The 24161-nt window shown below is 34.7% G+C and overlaps 1 protein-coding gene across 9 annotated transcripts in view; it reads left to right on the top strand.

The window, feature by feature from the left end:
• The window catches only part of AGTPBP1 (ATP/GTP binding carboxypeptidase 1), a 174858-nt gene that overhangs the window by 113132 nt on the left and 37565 nt on the right, over positions 1 to 24161 (top strand). For all 9 annotated transcript variants that reach the window (XM_057548960.1, XM_057548966.1, XM_057548962.1 and 6 more), the window contains 5 exons: positions 14800 to 14887; positions 18304 to 18448; positions 21076 to 21229; positions 22264 to 22444; positions 23737 to 23866. In XM_057548960.1, the coding sequence (XP_057404943.1) occupies positions 14800 to 14887; positions 18304 to 18448; positions 21076 to 21229; positions 22264 to 22444; positions 23737 to 23866 (698 nt within the window). The remainder of the gene's footprint in view (positions 1 to 14799; positions 14888 to 18303; positions 18449 to 21075; positions 21230 to 22263; positions 22445 to 23736; positions 23867 to 24161) is intronic.

Raw genomic sequence — 24161 nt, forward strand, 5'->3', positions numbered from 1 at the left:
CCTGCAATAAATCCCACTTGATAATGGTGTACGGTCTCCTTTTAACATATTGTTGGATTCAGTTTGCTAATATTTTGTTGAGGATTATTGAGTCTATGTTCATCAGTGATATTAGCTTGTAATTTTCTTTTCTTGTGATCTCCTTGTCTGATTTTGTTGTCAGGGTGATGCTAGCCTCATAGAATGATTCCTTTAGGAATCATTCCTCAGCAACTTTTTAGAATAGTTTGAGAAGGATAGGTTTTAGCTCTTCTCTAAAGTTTGGTGGAATTCACCTGTGAAGCTATCTGGTCCAGGACTTTTGTTTTCTGGGAGTTTTTAAATTACTGATTCAATTTCATTATGGGTAATTACTCTGTTTATGTTTTCTATTCCTTCTTGGTTCAGTCTTGGGAGATTGTACATTTCTAGGACTTTGTCCATTTCTTCTAGTTTGTACATTTTATTGGCATATCTCTTATGATTCTTTTTATTTCTGTGGTGTTGCTTATAAATTCTCCTTTTTTATTTCTGATTTTTATTGATTTGGGCCCTCTTTTTTTCTCAATGAGTCTGGCTAAAAGTTTATCAATTTTGTTTATTTTTTCAAAGAACCAGCTTTTAGTTTCACTGATATTTTCTATTGTTTTTATTAGTCTCTATTTTATTAATTCTTGATCTTTATGATTTCTTTCCTTCTACTAACCTTGGGTTTTGTTTATTCTTTTTCCTTTAGGTGTAAGGTTAGGTTTTTTTTTTTTTGGTTTAAAGTTAGGTTGTTTATTTGAGATTTTCTTGTTTCCTTAGGTAAGCTGTATCGCTTTAAAATTCCCTCTTAGAACTGCTTTTGTTGCATCGTATAGAATTTGGATTTATTGTGTTTTTGTTTTCATTTGTCTCCAGGTTTTTTTTTCTTCAGTGATCCATTGGTTGTTTAGGAGCATATTGTTTAGCCTCCATGCGTTTGTGTTTTTGGCAGGTTTTTTTTTTTTTGTAGTCTCATGGCATTGTGGTCAAAAAAGATGCTTGATATGATTTCAATTTTCTTAAATTTACCGAGGCCTGTTTTGTGGCCTAGCATGTGATCTATCCTGGAGAATGTTCCATATGCACTTGAAAAGAATGTGTTATCTGCTGCTTTTGGACAGAGTGTTCTATATATATCTATTAAGTCCATCTGCTCTAATGTGTCATTTAAGGGCAGTGTTACCTTATTGATTTTCTGTCTGGATGATCTGTCCATTGATGTAAGTGGGTGTTAATGTCCATTACTAATATTGTGTTATTGTTGATTTCTCCCTTTATGTCTGTTAATATTTGCTCTTTGTGTTTAGGTGCTCCTATGTTGGGTGCATATATATTTGTAATTGTTAGATTTTATTCTTGGATTGATCCCCTGATCATGATATGATATGCTTCTTTGTCTCTTGTCACAGTCTTTGTTTTAAAATCTATTTTGTCTCATACAGGTATTGCTACCCTGGCTTTCTTTTGATTTCCATTTGCGTGGAATACCTTTTTCCATCCCCTCACTTTCAATCTGTGTCTTTGGATATGAAGTGAGTCTCTTATAGACAGCATATATTACAGGTCTTGTTTTTGCATCCATTCAGCTGCTCTCTGTCTTTTGATTAGAGCATTTATTCTATTTATATTTAAAGTAATTATTGATACTTATGTATTTACTGCCACTGTGTTAATTGTTTTGGAGTTGTTTTTGTAGGTCTTTTTTGTTTCTTTTTTTTGTTCTCTTCCCCTATGATTTGATGACTATCTTTAGTGTTATGTTTGGATTCCATTTTCTTTTGTGTATGTATCTATTATAGATTTTTGTTTTGTTGTTACCATGAGGTTTATATGTAGCAATCTATATTTATATACTTGATTATTTTAGGTTGGTGATCTCTTAATTTCAAATGCATTGTAACAACCCTGCATTTGTACTCTTCTCTCCTCACAATTACCATTTTCGATACCATATATATTTTACATCTGTTTGTTTTGTGTATTCCTTAACTGCTTATTGTGGATATAGCTTATTTTACTGCCTTTGTCTTTTAACCTTCCTACTAGCTCTGTACATGTTGTTTTACTACCTTTACTGTATGTTTGCCTTTACTGATGAGCTTTTTCCTTTCATAATTTTCATGTTCCTAGTTGTAGCCTTTTCTTTTTCACTTAGAGAAGTCCTTTTAACATTTCTTGTAAAGCTGGTTTGTTGGTGCTGAACTCTTTTAGCTTTTGCTTGTCTGCAAAACATTTGATCTCTCCATCAAATCAGAATGAGAGCCTTGCCAGGTAGAATATTCTTGATTGTAGGTTTTTCCCTTTCATCATTTTAAATATATCATGCCACTCCCTTCTGGCCTGCAGAGTTTCTGCTGAAAAGTCAGCTGATAGTCTTATGGGAGTTCCCTTTTGTGTAACTTAGTGCTTTTTCCTTGCTCCTTTTAATATTCTCTCCTTTTAAAATGTTTTTGCCATTTTAATAACACTGTGTCTTGGTGTGGTCCTCTTTTGGTTGATCCTGTTTGGGACTCTGTGTGCTTTCTGCACTGGGATGTCTGTATCCTTTCGCAGGTTAGGGAAATTTTCAGGTATTATTTCTTCAAATGTGTTATTTGCTCCTTTGTCTCTTCCTTTTGGGACCCCTGTAATGTGAATCCTAGTATGCTCGATGTTGCCCCAGAGGTCTCTAACTGTCCTTATTTCTTTTTATTCTTTTTTCTGTTCAGCATCAGTGATTTCCACTATTCTTGTCTTCCAGGTTGCTGATCCTTTTCCTCTGTATCATTTAGTCTTCTACTGATTACTTATAGTGTAATTTTTGTTTCATTTATTGTGTTCTTCATCTCAGTTTGGTTGTTCTTTATATTTTCCAACTCTTTGTTAAAAACTTATAATTTCCTGCCCTGTGCATCTTTACTCCTCCTGAGTTCTTTCATCATCCTTATGATCATTACCTTGAACTCTTTCTTGGGTAGATTGCCTATATTTACTTCACTTTGTTCTTCTTCTGGGGTTTTATCTTATTCCTTCGTTTGAAACGTGTTCCTCTGTCAACTTATTTTGCCTAAGTTGTTGTTTTTGTTTTTATGTATCTGGTATGTTGGTTATGTTTCCTGACCTTAGAAAAGTACCCTTTTGTAGGAGATGTTCTATGCGCCCCAGCTGTGTACTTCTCTCTGGTCACTAGAACTGTGTGCCCTAGTGATGCCTCCTATATGGGCTTTTTGGGTCCTTCTGTTGTGGTGGGCTGACCACTGTGGGTGGACTGGTAGGTGTGGCTGGCCCCTGGTCTGGTTGGTTGCCAAGCCCTGCCTTGTGTGGAGGCTGCCAGCCACTGATTGGTAGGGCTGGGTTGTGAGGTGGCTGGCTGTGGAACCCCAGGGGGCCTTAGGGCTAGTGCTGGCTCACTGGTGGACAGAGTTGGGGTCCAGGAGATCCTGGGGCCAGTACTCACTCACTGGTGGCTGAAGCCAGGTCTTGGAGCTGGTGCTGGCCTTACTGGCAAGCAGAGCTGGGTCCTGGGGTCTGGCTAGAGGGCCCAGGGGTCCCAGAGCTGGTGTCAGACCACTGGAGGGTGGGGCTTGTTCGTGATACAGCTGGCTGCAGGGTTTGGGGTGTCCTGAAACTTGTCTTGGCTTGCTGGTAGGTGGGACTAGGGCCCAGCTGTCCCAGGTCTGGTGCTGGCCTGCTAGTGGTTGGGCTGGGTCCTGCCCCGGCAGGCTTCAGGGCTGAGGTTGTCCTGGGGCTGGTGAGTGCCCACTGGTGGGTGAGACTGGTCTTGAGGCTAGAGCAGGCTTGCTTTTGGGCAGGGGCTGGTGCCTGTCCAGTGGTATGTGAGGCTGGTCCTGAGGCCAGTGGCAGCTTCCTGCTGGTAGGTGGAGTTGGGTCTTGGAATCTCTGCCTGTAGGGGCCTGGGGGTCCCAGATCTAGTGCCTGCACACTGGTGTGTGGGGCTAGGTCCTGGGCCCTCTGGTGGGCACAGCTGTGTCTGGGGCAGCTGTCTGTTCAGGGGTTCTTAAGGCAGCCTGCCTGTTGGTGGGTGGGGGTATGTCTTGGCCCAGTTAGTTGCTTGGCCTCGGGTGGCCCAGAACTGGTGCCTACAGGCTGTTGAGTCCTGGGGTCCAGGGGCTAATAAGCTAGAGGGAGGATTCCGCAGTGATACTTGCCAGCACCAGTGTCTGATAGAACGAGCACCCAAAGATGGCTGCTCCCAGTGTCTGTGTCCTTAGGGTGAGCTCCAGTTGCCTCTTGCCTCTCTGGGAGACTTCTCAAGATCAGCAGTTAGGTCTGACCCAGGCTCCTTTCAAATTACTTCTTTTTCAGCAGTTAGGTCTGACCCAGGCTCCTTTCAAATTACTTCTTTTTCCCTGGGCCCTGGAACGTGTGAGATTTTGTGTGTGTCCTTTAGGAGTAGAGTCTGTTTCCCATAGCCCTCCAGCCCCCCTGAATTTAAGCCCTGCTAGCCTTCAAAGCCAAACATTCTCAAGGCTTGTTTCCTGGCACAGGACTCCTGGGCTAGGGAGCCTCATGTGGGGCTTAGACCCCTTGCTCCCTGGGGAGAACCTCTGCAATTGTATTCTCCTGTTTGTGGACTGCCCACTGAGGGGCATGTGTCTTGACTATACCATGACTCTCCCCTCTTACCCATCTCGTTGTGGTTCTTCTTTATATCTTTAGTTGTAGAAGATCTTTTCTGGTAGGTTCTAGTCTTTTTCATAGGTGGTTCTGCAGATAGTTGTGATTTTGGTGTGCCCCTGAGAGGAGGTGAGCTCAGGGTCTTTCTACTCTGCCACGTTGGGAAGTCTGCTGCAAGCATTTAGGTTTTGGATTTGTTCTCGATTACAACTTAATTCTGTACCCCCTCCCCTCCAGATTTTGATACTAAGACCTCCTTGTTATTTTCTAGATGGCTTCTAATTGTGTTTGGTTTTGGTATCCCTTTTGGCCCAAGAATTATTTAGAAAAGGGTTTGTTATATTTTTAGTTGGTTAAATTATTTTGGCTATAATTTTTCTCATTGCATTCAAATTTTAATCAGTTTTGTTCATAGATGTGAAATTTATGCTTTGAAATAATTTTTATGGCTTAATATCTGATCAGTTTTAGTGTTCACAGGTTCTTGGAAAATATGTATTCTTTGTTGGCAACATAATTTAACATACATTGTTAAGTTTATTGTTATAAAACGGTTTATTCAGTTTTCTGTATCCTTTTTATTTTTTATCTTGTCTACTTGCCCAAGGCTTAAGAAAACTCAACAGTCTTTCACTTCTATTATGTTTCTGTCAATACCTCATTTAAAATGAGGTATTTAAAATACATACATATTTTTTCTATTTTAATGCTGTATCATTTGGCACATAGACATTTATAACTTTTCCTGTTCCTTTTGTGTATACCCATTAACAGTATAAAATAGTCACATTCATTCCATTCAGTATCTTTTGCCCAGAATTGTATTTTTATATTATATTGATTTGAATTTGTTTGATACATCTTTGCTGATTGTTTTTGTAAATAGAGTTTGCATTTTGTTGTTCGACCCTTGCCTTTTAAAATGTGATTTTAACCTATTTAAAATTCTTTTTATAATTGATACTTTTTTAATGTTTTCTATTTTTGCTGTTCTTTATTTTCTTTATGTGTTATTCTTTAAGGGCCTACAAGGTGTAGTACGACACTTCTTTTAGCTGTTGGAAACCAAAATATGTATATATAAAAATAGATTGTGAGGCATATTCTGTACTGGATTTCTTTCAGTCCTGCTCCATCTGTCTTAAGTTTAGTAGAGATTCCTCCCAGATTCTGACAAGAAGTTGTCTGTTGTGAGTCTTTCATTTTCCTATACTTGTAAGTATTTAACTAGGAGGTTGGTAGAAGCTGTAGAAAGAGTTGTTTGGTAGATGTAATTTTTAAATGAACTCTAGTATTAGATTTGTTAGGGTAATGCAACATACAGCAAATCTTGGTTTGTCTGAACATCAATAGAGTTAGAAGACGGGAGAGACCAATATTTTAGTAAATTAGAATTCAACATTTTAAGAAATGATAACCAGCTATGTAGTTAATGTTAATTGTCATGAGATTCATATTGAATTCACTTCAGGGATGGTAATGATGACTGAAGATATTTTCAGTGGAAGCATCTTCAGCTGGAAGAATTTATTTAATTGCCATGCATGATTGAAGTCAGGAAATAATATTAATTAGGAAATTGTAAAAAAAATTTTTTTCCCCATTGGGACATGCTGCTTGGGGGAGTATTTAAATGTTGGTTCTTCTAGCGGATGTGCCCAATAGATGTCTTGTTCTTTGGCAGTGTCCCTCAAAAAAGAGCAGAATTATAGTTTCTTTTGTTTCACAAGTTGCCCTTTTCTTGGAGAATTTTTAGGTGATTCTATTAAATATTAGTTTTCTCACAATGAATGATCTTATTTGTAAATTTGTATATGAGAATTTATATCACTATATACTACTGATGTATCTGTTATAATCTGTCACTCCCTCCCCCCTCTCGGCCCCCCCCACCCTTACTTGAAAGGGGTTTGCTCAAATTACCACTAGATGGCAGTCTTGCGTTTTAGTAACTTAGAGCTTTAGTCACAAGCTCCCTCTTTCTCCCCCTGCCCTCCCTCCCCCATATCTTCCAGATATATGAAGATTTTTAACCACTCTCTTATATAAATTGAACATATGTGGAACCAGGCAACAAAATAGAATTTCGGAGTCAATTCTGTAGCATTCCCACCTTGCTCACATTAGTTAATTCCATACTGGGAAGTTGAGCTATCTCTTGACTAAAGAAGTCTTCCCTGACTCCCCAGACTGGCTTAGTCCCCTTGATAAATGTTGCTTGTAATTTTTTCCTTTTAGGGTGCTCTTCACAGTTTTATGTTGTTTTTGTATGTGGCTGATTAATACCTTTCCTCTCTATGTGCCCCTCCCTGCAAATTGTTTGTATATTCCACAAGATCAGGGACAGTATCTGTTGCTGACCACTGTTATTTATAGTAAGGCATTTAGTAGATGTTCAGTTAAATAGTTATTAAATAAATGAGGCAATGGATGAATGAACTATGAAGATCCTATTAGGAACATAAAATGCCACGCACAAAATATATGTCAAGAAGACTAGTTCAGTTTATGATCATCGTTTTCTAAATTTTTTTTTGAAACAATTTCAAACTTACAGAAAAGTTGTACCCTTTATCTAAATGTTGGGCTTCGAAAGTGATGCCCCATCACCCTAGAACACTTTCAGTATATTTTGTGCAAACATGGCATTTTTCTATGTAACTATGGGATAGCTATCAACATCAGGAAATTATCATTGATATATGAATCCCATCTAATCCTTAGACCCCCCCATTTAAGTTTCACCTATTTTCTCATTAATGACCTTAATAGCACAAGGATTGAGCTCAAACCACATGTTGTATTTAGTTGTCAAGTCTCTTTAGACTATTTTAGTCAGGAACAGTTTTGTGGTCTTTAATGTTCATGACCTTGACACTTTTGAAAATTATAGCACTTATTTTGTAGAATGGTTCTCAGTTTGGAGTTGTCTCATGTTCCTCATGATTTAAGTTAGGCATCTTTGGGAGGAACATCACAGAAGTGACATTGTGTTTTGGTGACCCAGGATTTTGTTTTATTACTGATAGTAATAATTTATTCACTTGATTAAGTTGGTGTCTGCCAGACTTTTCCATTGTAAAGTTACCTTTTTTCTCTTTGTAGTTAGTAAGTATTTTACATGTTAATATCAGTATAGAATTGTTTACTGTTTTACTCAGTGGGTTGTAATTTGTTGCTATCATTATTTATTTTGATGTTTAAATTGCCCAGGATTTGGCCATTGGGATCCCTTCATGCTGCATTGTGTGTTCTTTTGACATGTCCCCGTCATTCTTTATGGGTGTCCTTGCTTTTTTGGCACAAGATGCTCAGGGCTCATCTTGCCTTTCAACAATCGTTTCTACAAAGAGCCCTGGTTTGGAGAATGGTATTTTAAAAATAAGATCTGTATGCATAGTGTGTACATTGTTATTGGACCTGTCCATGGACAGAGCTAGGGAATATGTATTTGTATATACAAGCATTTATATAGAAATTTTCATTGGTAGTAATTTATACATATGTGTATGTTTATTTGTGTGTGTGTATGTTATACACAAACACACACATAAGCACACACACAGTATCTCCATGAAGTCACACTGATACCTTCATTGCACAGGATTTATTCTAGTTTTCTTTCCATATTTACAACTTCCTTCTCCAACATGGAGAATTTTGGCTTCTACTATTCTTAATATATTTATTTATTTGATGAATTCCAGTGTACGTAACAGTCTGTCCTTTGCACTTTTGGGCAGATGCCCTCCTCACCCCTTTCAAGGTCTGACACCCAAGTCAACCTGTCTCCCTTGCCTCTGCATGGGTATCCTCCCTTTTTGTTTTGTTTTTCATTTTGATTTTAATTTCTAGTTTTATTACATGGTGATCAGAGAGTTTTGTTTGTAATATTTCTCTTTTATGGAACTTACTGACATTTCCTTTTGACCTAATATATAGTCAATTTTTGTGAATATTCCCGATGCTCTTAGAAGAAGGTATATTCTCTACTATCAGGATACAGTGTTCAACATATCTATATAAGATTTGCCTTATTAATTATGTTATTTAGATCTATATAAATATTCTTAATTTTTGTTTAATCGGTCTGTCTTATACTGAGAGTGGAGTGTTAGCATCTGCTATCAGTAGTATGTTTCTAATACTTCTCCTGTATTTCCTGTAGTTTCTGCCTTACATAAGAGGTTGGTCTTATCTGGTGCATAGATATTGTGCCTTGCTATATTTTCACTGTGAATTGTGACTTCATAAAATTCCTTCTTCGTGTCACTTAGTATTTTTTAGCCTGCAATCTACTTTGAGCTCATGATTTCAATCCCTCCTTTATTGTTTCCACTTCTGTGGTATATCTTTGCCCATTTTTCTACATAAAGGCAACTTGAAGTCTGTTATATTCTGTCTTCCAGTAATGCTGAAGGCCTGGGCGTGTGTGGTTTTTTTATTTGTGCTACTTGTTGAATTTATTTATTTGTTCTTGGTGAGGATGTGTGGAGTGATTCTGATTCAAGTGACTACCATTACCCTCCAGACCAAGAATCTCATCTTCCTGTTTTTAGTATGACTCTCTGCTATGATACCAGCCATATTAGAAGCATGTGTTTTTTTCTCTGTACAGTTACTGATAACATATATGCAGCTTGTGATAGGTACCTTCAGGTTATTCAAGCTCCCCCTCATCTGTTAAATGATGTTGTTAGCTTCAACTTGAAAAATTTGAGTCTGTGATTCACAATACATTTGATGATTAGGGCCTGAAACACCTTGCCTTTCATTGTATCTGCACTTGTTACTGAGCATGTACTCATACAACTTAAGCCTTTACATAGATATTATTAGAGGCTAGTGCCATTGGATGTTGGTTTCACTCTGGCAGTTTAATATTTTGATTGTCTGTATTCAAGTGACAAGCTTGACAGTTCTTAATGTATTTATTTTATACATGTAAAAGTTTATCCTTTGGCTAATGACTAAATCAGTTACTCAAATATGGCCTTTCTGTATCAGGTTGAGTAGATTGTGATTTATTCAATCTGAGTTACCTCATTTGATTGATTCTTACTGGGGCAACCTATTTTGTTCAGATGGTTTTCATTATACTCAGAATTTCCAAATATAGCTCCCTTCACTGTGACCAGAATTAACCATCATTTTAAAAGTAATAAGAGAATACATTGTCTTTTATAAAATTAGAACACTTCAGATAAATCTTTTATGCCCTTTGACTTCAGCCTGAACCTTGTTCCACCTTACTATAATTAACCATTATTATGAGTTTTGTGTGCCTGGAAGAGGTTGAAGTTTCGGATTGAAATGCCTCACTGACTCCTAGGAAGAAATAAGGAAGACAGGAATCTTTTATATGTACCAGTGAAATACCTGAGTTTCAGATATAAAGAGAAAATCTTAACATACTTCCACTTTAAAAGAACTGGTTACAGTACTTAAATAATATTGATAATAACAGCAGCTAATGTTTATTGAAAATTTATCATGTGCCAGGCCTTCTTTAAGTGCTAACACATGTGATACTCTTAATCCACACAACAAACCAGCCTAGCAAGGTTGTTATCCACAGAAGAGAAAAAGGGGGCATGAGTGGTTTAGTAATGTGACCAGGATCATGCATGTGGCATGTGGTAAAGTTGGAATTCAAACCCAGGTAGTCTGGTTACAGACTGCATGCTCTTGATCACTATGTTGTTCTGCATGTGAAAAAATTAGGTTAGTATTGGACTCTCATCTGTGGTGCTAGAAGCTAGAGGAGTGCCAAATGTCTTTTGCAAAATCTGTCACTTTTTTGTCACGGCCAACAAACTGCATGTTTGTGTATATGTAGAATTCAGAAAATCTGCTACCCTGAACCCTCTCTGAGAAAAATAAATGAGGAAAAAGATCTCAAGATAGAAGACTTGAAATTTTTAAAATGTGTTAAGTGAAAGTGTTCTAAAAGGGATGATATGGGAGAAGTGAAAGCTAACTTGTCTTGATGGGATTGCTTAGTTATTTAATATGATAATAGTATACTAGAGAAATATCAGTTAATCATAACTATTAGAATGGGAAATGGAATTGAGAAACACAAAAGAAAGCTTTCAAATGATAGAAGAAGAAAAGGAAATGTGGAAAAATGTAACCAAGCAAGTGAAATAAGAAGTTGTAAAGAAGGAAAAAAAAATTAATGAATAGTAGAAAGAAAGTAAGTTGGAAGGAATGAAATGAAATGTTTGTCTGTCATTACTGACTATGAATGAGCCAAAATGTCCTCAAAAATCAGATATCGAAAATTATACAATTTGTAGGGTCGGAGAATATGTGTGTGTGTGTTTATTAATTAAATGACAAAGTAAAGTTGAAAGAAATGATTGGGCAGAGATAAACTAGGTAAATGCAAATAAAGTAAAGGAAAAGTGGTAATATTAATGTCAGACAGAGAATAATTCAGGGTTAAAAGCACTGACTGCATATTGTGTATTTACAAGTTTCAGTCCTTGAAGATGCTATAATAATTGCAAATCTCCCCCCCATTGAGATATAATTGACATATAGCATTGTATTAGTTTCAGGTGTACAACATAATGATTCAATGTTTGTATATATTGTGAAATGATCACTACAGTAAGTCTAGTTAACATCCATCACTACACTTTATTTTTCTTGTGATGAGAACTCTTAAGATCTATTCTCTGAGCCACTTACAAAAACACACTATTGTATTATTAACTCTAGTTACCATGCTGCACATTATATCACCATGACTTAGTTGTTTTATAACTGGACGTTCATACCTTTTGACCACTTTACCAACCCCTCCAGCCCCTGCCTCTGGCATCCACCATTCTGTTCTCTGTATCTATGAGTTTGGGTTTTTGTTTTTTTTTTTTAAGATTCCACACATATGCAAGATCATATAGTATTTGTCTTTCTCTGTCCTACTTATTAGCATAATGCCCTCAAGGTCTGTCCATGTTGTTGCACATAGCAAGAATTCCTTTTTTATGGCTAAATAATATTCCACTATGTACACACACACATACACACACAGTCATACATACATTATATGCATACCACATCTTCTTCATCCATTCACTCATCAATGGATACTTAAGTTGCTTCCATGTGTTGGCTATTGTAAGTAATGGTGCAATGAGCATGCCGGGAGCAGTGCATGTCTTTTTGAATTAGTTTTTTAGGATAAATACCCAGGAGTAGAACTGCTGGATCAAACAGTAGTTCTATTTTTAATTTTTTGAGGAACCTTCATACTGTTTTCCATAGTGACTCCACCAATTTACATTCCCAGCAACAGTGCACAAGGGTTCTCTTTTCTCTACAGTCTCACCAACGCTTATTATTTCCTGTCTTTTTGATAATAGCCATTTTAGCAGGTATGAGGTGATGTCTCATGGTGGTTTTGATTTGCATTTTCCTGATGATTAGTTATATTGAGTACCTTTTCATGTACCTGTTGGCCATCTGTATGTCTTCTCTGGAAAATGTCCATTCAGATCCTCTGTCCACTTTTCAATTAGATTGTTTGTTTTTTTGCTATTGAGTTGTATGAGTTCTTCATATATTTTGGATATTAACCCTTTATCAGATATATGATTTGCAAATATTTTCTCCCATTTGTTAGGTTGCTGTTTCATTTTGTTGTTGGTTTCATTTGCTATACGGAACACTAACCTCTTATACAATACGACAGCCATAACCACATGGCACCCACATAGGTAGAGCAAAAGCTCCGAGAAATACAACCTGATTAGAAGACAGTTATTGTGAGAATTTAAAATTCAGTTCTTTAGTGGCACTAGGCTTATTTCCTGTGCTTAACAGCCACACATGGCTAGTGGCTGCCACATTGGACAGTGCAGATATGGAACATTTCCATTCTGGCAGAAAGTTTAATTGGATGGCTCTGATCTAGAAAGTATAGCAAAGGAGAACACTTTATAGACTTATGGGACATAGCTAAACTGGTATTTGGAGGAAAATTGAATGCCTTTAATAACTGCATTATTTAAAATAAAAAAAACTGAAAATAAGTTATTGCTCAAGTGCTCAGTTTTTAAGTACTCAAAAAATAAGTACTCAAGATATTAGAAAAACAAAAAATAAAACCAAAAGGATAGAGAAGAGAATTTTTTAAAATGCCGAAAATAATGAGACAGAAATAGAACAAAACATAGAAATACTGAAATTGATTGAAAAAAGTAAAGATTCTGAACAGACTATAACTGTTGAAAAGGAAATAAAAAGTGTATTTATTAGTCACCATATCAGGATGATATTCCAGCTAAATTATATTTACTTCTAAAAAAATAGATTTTACTTTTATTCTAATAAGTGATGGACAGCTTTTTAATATGTTTTTCTGACGCTAGTGTAATATTATACCAATGCTTGGTAAAGGTAAATTTTTTTTTTTTTTTTTTTTTTTAAATTTATTTATTTATGGCTGTGTTGGGTCTTCGTTTCTGTGCAAGGGCTTTCTCCAGTTGCGGCAAGTGGGGGCCACTCTTCATCGCGGTGCGCGGGCCTCTCACTATCGCGGCCTCTCTTGTTGCGGAGCACAGGCTCCAGACGCGCAGGCTCAGTAGTTGTGGCTCACGGGCCTAGTTGCTCCGCGGCATGTGGGATCTTCCCAGACCAGGGCTCGAACCCTTGTCTCCTGCTTTGGCAGGCAGATTCTCAACCACTGCGCCACCAGGGAAGCCCGGTAAATTTTTTTTTAAAGACCAATTTTTAGATGCAAAAATTCTAAATGAGATTTAGCTAATTTAATCATACAGCAGTAAAAGAATAGCATTTTCTTGGAATGCAAGGATAGTTCACAATAGGAAATCTATCAATTTATTGCATCAAGAGACTAAAGGAGAAAAGCCATGTGATTCTGTTACTGGATGCTGAAAAGGCATTTGATGAAATAATTAAAAACACTTAAATGTAATAAGAATTATGGGAGAAACTGCTCCAGTTATAGGAATAATCATAGCGCCTACCACAGAGGGTTATTGTGAGGATTTAATGACTTAACATATGTAAAAATGCTTAGAACAATATCTGGCACATAGAAATTATTCAGTGTTAGCTCTTTCTATTATTTAAATAAGATAAAGTTGATTTGTTAAAAAAACAATAGGCAAATAATTGCATTGAATGGCAAAGTATTTTGATTAAAATTATCAAGACAGAGTTTTGTTCTTACCACTATATTCAGAATCATTTTTGAGGTTGCTTCATTTCTCTATAATAAAAGTAGAAAATAAAGTAACTGTTATAAATACTAAAAGAGGAGATAAAATATTTTAAGTTACAAATGATATGATTTGCATGCCTAGAAAACCCTAGAGACTATTAAAGACTAATAAAAATACTCAGAGATAAGTTTAACATAATGGTTCTGTAGCAAGAAAATGAAGAAATGAAAGTTGAACGAGATCTCAATAAAAATTGTCAACCTTCCCAAAATTAACATATGAATTTCGTTAATTCCTGTCAGAAACCTAGAAACCTTTAAAATGATTTTAAAGTGCATGTGGAAAATATACTTCTAAAACTACCTAAGAAAATATACTATATATTTAATTCTGTTTTTGTTAACAGTCCCTCTCCCTCCTCATCCCCTCTCTCCTTCTCCATGCTATAAACACCTATTTGTATGGAGAAGGCTGAGGAAGAAAACAGTCATGCCATTTTAGTGGCATTGTTTTCCTTACCTTGGTGTAGATGGGAATCTATGGAGAGTTAGAGGGGTGATCATACTTAATTTAATATATATTTTTGTCTCTTTCACTTGTTATAAGGAATATATGTATAATTTTTAGTGTAATATGTATTACATATATATAATTCTTATATATTATATACAATTATACGTTATAATTATAATGTATATAATTGATCTAATATAGAAAAGATAATAGAAAAATGTTTAATGACTTTTCACTCATTGAAGTTGTAACTCCATTTTAGTTAAAACTAGAAATAAAACATATCATTGATTGATTTAGGAGATTTTAAAGAAAGATCTCAGATTTTTTAAATGCATACTGAAAAACCAAAATGTATTTTCTTTTAGCTTTCCTGAATGTTTGGTGCTTTCTACAATGGCAAGATTAATTTTTAACTCAAAAATTCTGAAAAGAATTTTCTCTTTTTTTCTCTCTGTCAAAGGTATGCAACCACTCATGTATTCGGTTCAGGAAGCGTTAAATGCTAGACCATGGTGGATTCGTGTGGGGACTGACATTTGTTACTATAAGTAAGTATTCTGACAATAATAGGACATCAGTTTTACAGAAGGAAATATTAATTCATCTTATTTCAGTTCAAAGATAAAAAGTTATTGTGTTCTTTGAATTTGGTGATATGCTTTAGTATTACTTCCAACAGAGTTTTTAAAAATTTGAGATCCATTATGGGGGTATATTTAGTGGAAATAAAACATGTTTTGTAGACAGACGACAGACTTAGGTCCAAATCTTGCCTCCCCCACTTAGATGTGTTCTCAACTTTTTTAGCTTTAAAATTCTGGAAACTTCATTGAGTAAGACTGAAATTAGAAACTCTAGGAAATAATTTACAGTGGTTTTTTTATTATTCTGGTGATATTAAGTGTAATTCTTTTCTCTTCTGCACACAAATGTTTACCTCATTTTAACTTCCAAAATATTTTACTTGGAGATGTATTCCACAGTTACATTACTTCTGCTTTCACAGTTCAACTTTGACTTCAAATAGGTGATCTATTTATCAAGTTAAAATAAGTGCTAGAAATCATTTATTGCTTCAGTGGAATAATTGGATTATTCAATTCATGATTAAGTAATCTAGGATTATCATATGCCTTGCTTCCCATTTTTACTGTTTCTGCGTGTAATACATTTCAAGATAACTTCTATCCACTATTGAATGCACTTGACATCCCTCTTTTTCTCTGTTATTAATCTTAATCCTGGCATTTCTGTTTAGTGGATTTTGAGTTTTTATATTTTATATTGTGCTTAACTAGCACTAATGTTCCTTTTCTTTTAGTTTTATCCGTTAGAAGAAGAATTCTAAAATTAAACTGTTTTTAATGGTTTAGATAGGGTTTTGGAAAAACCTAGATCTTAAGTGCTATTGCTTCCTAAGAAAGAAATTGTTCCTTGGATTTAATCTCAGTAGGGTTTTCCCCATTTTATTAGCAAAATAAATAGTAAATAAATGAAGGAAAGAAGCATAAGGTTATATGTAATTCTTCTTCACCTGAATGAATTTCATATTTCTTTCAATGGTAGGCTAATATAAATATACTTTATCATTTATCTCTTTCTCATAAGTTGGAGTGGAGCAGTGATTATCTGGGAAGTGCTTGGTTAGATTTTGGCAGAATGATTTAAATTGTTAAAGGGTGAAACAACGTTTTTCAAAAAGTATTTCTTTCATGCTTCTCTTTTGCACAATAGAAATCATCAATCAATGAATGCTTTTCTTTTTCACACTGTAAAGTGAATGGTCATAGCATCTCAGGTGGTTTTTCTTTTTTATGTAAGGGGTGATGGCAAGGATTTTTGTTTGTTTAGTTTTTATTTTTTCTTTTGGCTACTTCCAGATCTGGAATTAGAATTCAGGCCAATTCAACAGATATTTATTAACCACTTTCTATGTAACAAGCACTGTTCTAGTTGCTTTCCTCAAGCCTGAAATCCAGATAGTGGGGATTAAAAACTATTTTTGCACTGTCCTTTGATACTTGTTTGTCTCATCTGTAAAATGAGAATAAAACTACTTTCCACGAGTATGTGAGTGAATGTAACCTATAAAATGCCAGGTAGCTGTAATGTGATGACATAAATACCTCCCCAATTAGATGTTAAGCTTTTAGAGTAAAAGAGTTGGCAGGATCTACTTCCAGACCTTATTTTGCATTTTCCTCAACTCTTAGCACCTTGTCATTGAATATCTATTCAAGATGTAGTGGCTAAGTTAATGAAGACTCTACCATTCTTTTAGGTCAGTGTTCTTTTACTTTCATTAATAGCAAGCTTGATTTTTATAAGCTTATATTAGAAGATCTGATCCCAGGGTAGTTCTAAGGTTGTGATCTACCTTGAATGTCTGTGTGCATGAATAAGTAATCTATAGGCCATGGCTTTTCTTCAGTTCATGGCTTAAATAATACAAGGTGATTTGGAGTTTTAGAAATGAAGTTGATAGACCAAAGCATCTTTAGGTCATCATATCTCAATGATATTTAAAGTCTGGAAAGTAATATGTAGTTTTAAAAGCTTTTTATTATGGAAATCTCCAAACATTTACAAAAGCGGATAATAGGATAATGAGGCCCCATGTATTCATCACTGAGTTTCAACAGTTATCAACACATGGTTTCATTTTAGCTATACTTTCACCCCTACCTCCACACTGAATTTTTTAAGGCATATTTTATCCTTATTTTTTTCCAGATATATTTTATCCATAAATACTTCAAAGGTCTTTGTCTTTTTGAGATACATATTTAAGACAATCTAACCACAAGGCCATTGTCACACCTAAGAAAATTCCTTAATATGATAAAATATCCAGTCAATGTTCGGACTTACTTGTCTCATAAATATTACTTTATAGTTGGTTTGTTTAAATCAGACCAACCAAGGGATCACACGTATGTCCTTTAAGTCTCTTAATTTATAGGCTTCCTTCTTCTCTATTTTTAAATTTCTCCTTTATTTATTGAAGAAATTAGATCATTTGTCATGCAGGATTTTCCACATTTTGGATTTTGCTGTTTGCATCCCTGTGGTGTTAATGAATTCTTCTATCTCACCAATTTCCTATAAACTCATAGTTAGATATAGAAGCTTTATCAGTTTCAGGTTTCATTTTTGAAAAGAATACTTCATATATGGTGCAGGGAATTCCTGTTGCATCATATTAGGAAACATATCATCTCTGGTTATTTCTTCTTTTGTAATTTTAAAATTGATCAGTGAATTCAGGTATTGTCGTCTGATCCATCAGCCTTTCATCCAATGGTCGTAGCAGCTGTTGGTGATCACTGCCTGGACCCAGTAATGTGTATGGCTATCAAAGAATGGGGCTCGAAAACTTCTGTTGATGTACAGAGTAGTAGCTCTATTTAATTAGTAAATCCAGAAGTGGAAAGTCATGATGTTGATGGATAGCAATTAACTGCTTTTTTAGTACCAAGTCTAATTTTTGTTTTAAACAACATACTGATTTTTTATAGAGATTTATTTATTTATTTATTTATTTTTGGCTGCATCTGGTCTTATTTGCGGCACGCTGGATCTTTCATTGTGGCACGCAGGCTTCTTTCTAGTTTTGGTAAGCGGGCTCCAGAGCACGTGGGCTCTGTAGTTTGTGGTACTCAGGCTCTCTAGTTGAGGCACGTGAGATCAGTAGTTACGACGCGCGGGCTTAGTTGCTCCACGGCATGTGGGATCTTAGTTCCGTGACCAGGGAGGAAACCTGCGTCCCCTGCATTGTAAGGCAGATTCTTTACCACTAGGCCACCAGGGAAGTCCCCCAAGTCTAATTTTTAAGAGTATTTAAGTTAAACTTTTTTACAAACTATGGTTTTTTTCTTTTTTTTTTCTGAAGTTCTGTTTACTAAAATAGCAAGAAAAATCAGAATTTTGGTGTGGATGAAATAAACATGCTTTTCTGTTGCAGAAATCACTTCTCAAGAAGTTCAATTGCTGCAGGTGGGCAAAAGGGAAAATCCTACTATACAATTACATTCACTGTCATTTTTCCACATAAAGATGATGTGTGCTATTTTGCTTATCACTATCCATATACGTATTCAACTTTACAGGTGAGAACTCATTAAGTTGTACTGTGACCATTATTGTGTTGTATGTGTATGTGTCAGATAATTGAAGAAAAGTTGCTTTAATTAAATATCTAAATAAGATAAGAAAAAGATTCAGGGTTGATGACTTTAGAAAATAATACAATATTTGTTGAAATCATTAAAGTAAAATGGGAATATAGTCTTCATTTTTATTTAATAGAAATACTATGGAAATATGACATGATTTTTACTTTCCACTTGGGGTAGAAATCTACAGATCACAATTTATAAATTTTAACTAGGTGAGATTTCTACTTGTTTAATGAAAAGCATTGAATCTCACAGAAAATGTAACAGTAGAAAATGTATATGCAATTTAAGTTTTTCTGTTGTGAATTCATTTCTTCTAATGGTTTCATATGGAGTCCTAGATCCAGATTGCTTAGAATATGGGGTATAAGAGTTGTTTTGTGGGTTCTTTTGAGATTTTTTGATTATTTGCATTGTAAAACAAAAAATTCAAGTAATTACTGTGGCAGATTTATACTCAGAACAGAATGTCTGTCCTAATGATCAAGGATCGTGAAGCTTTGTATGATCAATTTACCCAGAAAGGAATTGGAACACTATGATTAGAAACAAGCTTCCAAATTATGAGAGAGGAGAAAATGAGAGAAAAACATAGTCTATAGAGCAGAAGAAATGTCAAGGCCGAGAACATTAAATGAGGCTCACTTTATTTTAGTAAGGTTCCAACCTACAGTAAAGGTATAAACCGATATCTTTCTGTGCTGAATAACATAGCATCAGAAATATAGTGTTGTTATTTACATGGTATTTGTTACTGTTCTTTACTGATGTTATCTTTTTAATATATTTTAAATGCCCCTACTTTCTTCCAGTCCCACTACCATGACCTTTTCCACGCATTACCATTGTTTCTCACCTGGACTTATGCCAACCTCTTTCTAACTGGTGTCCCAAAATTCACTTGTATCCCCTTTCCTCTTCATCACTGTTTTATCACACTGTAGCAAGAGGGCTCTTTGATGGCAAATCTAATCATATAAATCTGCTCCTTAAAACTCCTTAGTGATTTCTCTTGCCATTTGTATGAAGTCTAAAATTCTTACCGTAGCTCATTCAGTCATTTCTCCACTACTTTGCACAGTTTTGGCCATTTCTTCATACTGTTTGAACTGTTATTTACTTAATATTTATCTTTAAATAGACTTTAAAGTAATTCACTCTTTAAAGATTATCCTCATCCTAAGTTAATATCTGTGGAATTACAGGTTTAATGTGCTAAATTTTTTTTCTAATTCACAGTAAAATACATATCTATTAAAAATTTTTTAAAGGTTATCCACATATCACTTAGTTATCTTAATTACCAAATACTATGCTTTGGGAAGGACTGGTCTACCGGGCCCTTCCTTCTGTGTTAAATTCTCGATTTCTTACCCTTTTCTTTCTGGTCTAGCTATAATGAATCTTCTTCAGTTCTTTGAAATGTCCTTCTTTTTTCTTATTTCATGGTCTTCCTGTATGCTTTCCTTCTGCCTACAGCACACTTTCTATCCATTTCACTCATCCTTTGGATCTCACTTTAAATGTAATTTTTTTCTAGAAGACCTTTCCTCCCTGCCCAGACTCTGCGAGGCTCCCTTCCCTTTATTTCAAACTCTCATAGCACTGTATATTTTTTCTAGGGTAGGGACCATTTATTCATTGTTATATCCCCAATGCCTGGCACAGTTTCTAGCCCAGAAATAGTGACCACATGGTAAATCATGATTATGTGAATGAACATAGGCAAAAGTTTGGAAACCAACTAAGTATCTTTAAAATAAGGGATTGAACAATTTATTTTTGGTGTGACCATATACTAAAACCATTAAAACTTGTGTTTTCAAAAGACATATATTCAACATGTTTAATGATGTGGCATAATATTTATAATTATGAATATCTTAATGTGAATGTATAAATTATTAAATGATAAAATCAGATTATAGAAAGTCCTACATGTAATTACAGTTTTGTTTATATATATTGGCATTTGTTAGTAGTAATCTAGGTGATGCAATTATGGGTGTTTAAAATTTTTTCTTGTACTTTCTGTGTCTTCCAGACATTTTACAATGAGCCTTTATTAATATGAAATCAGGAAAGATTGTTAAAAAATTTGTGCTGCATAATATTCATTCTCCATATTTTAGGTTGCCATTAACAGATCTATAGTCACAAAATTTCAACATTCAGAAGCCTTTGAAAACCAAAAGCATTTTCATAACCCATTTGGCAGCAAAGCCTGGCCTGAATTGATGTGAGCTTATTTAGAATATTGATTCTACTTAGCGTGACTCTTCATATGCTTTGCTACAGAAATACTAATGTGCTTATACAGGCTGCTGCCGCTGACCCCACTGGTTATATCGCACTATTAAGGGTATCCAAACTGTATCTATCCCCTTTCTCAAGTTCCCAAATACTGATGTTTAACTGCATCTGGACCCTAATCCCTGGAGAAGGGATTAGGAATCTGATTCACTTTTAGTTATGTTCAAGATCTGGATGCATTTATTTCTGTTTATCATAGGGAGTTTTTGAATGACTATATACTTTGCTTTTAAATTTTTATTAAGATGCATCTTCAAAAATTGGAATCAGCACACAATCCTCAGCAAATCTATTTTCGAAAAGATGTGTTATGTGAAACCCTGTCTGGAAACAGCTGTCCCTTGGTGACTATAACAGCAATGCCAGAGTCTAATTATTATGAACATATCTGTCAATTCAGTAAGTTTGTCTTCTTCACTCACAATACCAATCATTCTTACTTATTTTTCTTTGCTTCATGACTATTTTGTAAGGGCATTAGTACTAGGAATAGGTATCCGAAGTCTTGGGTTCTAGTGTGGGTCCTGTTACTACCTAGCTCGGGCCCACTTCTGGGCCCCAGATTCCTCATATGAGGGAGCTGCCTGAGATGACCTCTGAGGTCTCTTGATACTAATATTCTGTAGTTCTTATTCTTAGAAGTCATACCCAAAGTATAGTATAACAAATTATACCATCAGTTTAAGACTTTACAATTAATTTTATTTATAAATAAAACTACCATAAACCTATCAAGTATTTTGATGCTAGTACTGAATAGCTACTTGTTTTTCCCTGCCATTTATGTTTTTAAAGTTGCCTCAAATGTACAGCTATGGTAAAAAATATATACATATAAGAAAACTGTTCTAATTTTGTTAAGAAGGTAAAATATTTTCAGGAAAGAGAAAGAGCTTGCTATTCATGAAAATATGAGCAGATGAACTGAATGGTTATTTTGTAGCCCTGTATATCTAAATGTATAGTGAAAAATAGTTTTCTTTGTAAATCTCTGAGCAGATATACCTATTGTTCTGTGCTTATCATAGCGACCATAAAACAGGAATAAGATTATATTTTCCTTCTTTTTTCCATGACTTTATGAAAAATAAATTTATATTTCATCTATTTTCCCCAGATACTTGTTCTTTATGAAACCAAGATAATATTAAAAAATTAATTTTATATGTTAGATTAATCATTGTGAAATAAATGACTCAAATACTATTTAATGTGTTATGTTCATATAAGATATGACTTATATGGGTTTTATATCTGTTTTCTCTAGCGGGCCTAGTATAGTGCTTGTATATAGTAGGTGCACAGTGAGTTCTACTTTGACTTTATATCAGTATTCACAATTGAGTAAAAATATTTCTAAAGCCCCAAAGTCAAACATCATACAGACTTTTAGTAGATGTTCATTTTAATTTGAGGTTTTATGTCTACTTTAGGAAATCGCCCTTACGTTTTCTTATCTGCTCGGGTGCATCCTGGAGAGACTAATGCAAGTTGGGTAATGAAAGGAACATTGGAGTATCTCATGAGTAATAACCCTACTGCTCAGAGCTTACGAGAATCCTATATTTTTAAAATTGTCCCTATGCTAAATCCAGATGGTGTCATCAATGGAAAGTAAGTTAAGCAATAGTTATAGAAATATTATAGATTGTTGTGGCTGTCCTGTATAAACTTGTTGAAATAATAGCATCCACATTAATTTCAAAAACAAATCTAGTGATTTTTCTAGAACAAAAAAAATTTAGTGAAGAATTAATCTGATAAATTTTTAAATGAAAATATTATTTGTATATTGTTAGTACTATGATATTTTGAGAAATTCTGTATCTATTCATGAGAATATGATTTTATAAAATGTATGTCTGCTTGAATTGTTTTAGAAAAATCACAGTATTGGGATATGAAAAAGATTTTTAGCACATTGTCTTGTAGTCCTTTTTATTTGTCATGGCATGGTCTTAGGTTGTTTTAAGATTTAGAATCTTCTGGGATCTCTTTCCACTAGTATGGAATATTGGCTCCATCTGCTAACCTCTTCTTGATATGAGTAGGAATTCTTTAGAGTGGAAATACTGGAACGTTACTTTTTAAGTGGAGGTGGCTTATAGTTGGTACAGTTCATTTATTGTGTCAATTAGACCAAGGTCTCTTTAGTGCTTCTGAAAGGGGGGAGTTAGTCTAACTGTCATGAGCATCTCCAAAGTCAAGGACACCATATTTATTTATTCAATAAAAGAACCATGAATATTTCTCATATTTAGGAAATTTTTGAATTAAAAAAATAGAATAATTTCTTTTTAGGTAGTATGATTATGGAACTAAAATGAGACTTTATGTCTAGTTTTAATTCAGAAACATATTGACCAGTTAGAATTCTGTTTATATTTCTGTTATCACCTTCTGACCGTTTGCTTAAATTTTTGCTCAGTGGCTTTAATACTTAATACCTACGATTAATGAAAATGTATTTGAATTTTTGCAAGAATGTGTGCTTTTCATACACAATACTTATCTTTCTTAGAAGGAGGGCCCAGATAGCACTTTTAATAATAACTGATACAATCAAAATACAGAAATGATTATTATGTAGTTAGAATGGAAAATATGACCATGAATAAATTTTATGGTGTATGGAACAAAACCCCAGAATGGAGAATTTTTCCTATAGCTTGAAAATTTTGATTTATAAAACTGCAAGCTTACCACAGTTAAATGCATGTAACACAAGATCTTGCACATAGCAAATGCTAAATAAATGTTTACTTACTGACTATAATATGCATTCTGGTGAGCACACCACTTATACCTGTTAGAAATATTTAGTGGAATAGGATCATAAAATTAAATCAAGTATATGTAAGAGTTTATTGGTACCAATCTTTGTCATTGTGTTTACATATGTGTAGTCACCGCTGTTCTTTAAGTGGAGAGGATTTGAACAGACAGTGGCAAAGTCCAAATCCAGATTTACATCCTACAATTTATCATGCCAAGGGTCTGCTGCAATATCTGGCTGCAGTGAAGCGTTTACCACTGGTAAGCGGCAATATTTGTTTGTATAGTCAAAGAGGTGATTTTGTTGTAAGTTAGTATTTTGTAGATTATTTTCTGGTTGTAAAAGCTGGGTGTTAATTTCAAAAGCAGTTTCTTTAACACATCTTTGTTATCCACCACTTGTGTATTAATTATGTTGTCAAATTAATACAGTGTATCGATATTCTTATTTCATTAGATTTAATTTTTATAATTCTCATGAGCCCTTTACTTTTCTGTTTTGTTTATGAATATTGGTAACTCCTGGCTGTAAGTTTTAGCTATTTAACTTCACTGT

This window comes from Balaenoptera acutorostrata, chromosome 6, assembly GCF_949987535.1.
Source record: "Balaenoptera acutorostrata chromosome 6, mBalAcu1.1, whole genome shotgun sequence".
NCBI lineage: Eukaryota > Metazoa > Chordata > Mammalia > Artiodactyla > Balaenopteridae > Balaenoptera > Balaenoptera acutorostrata.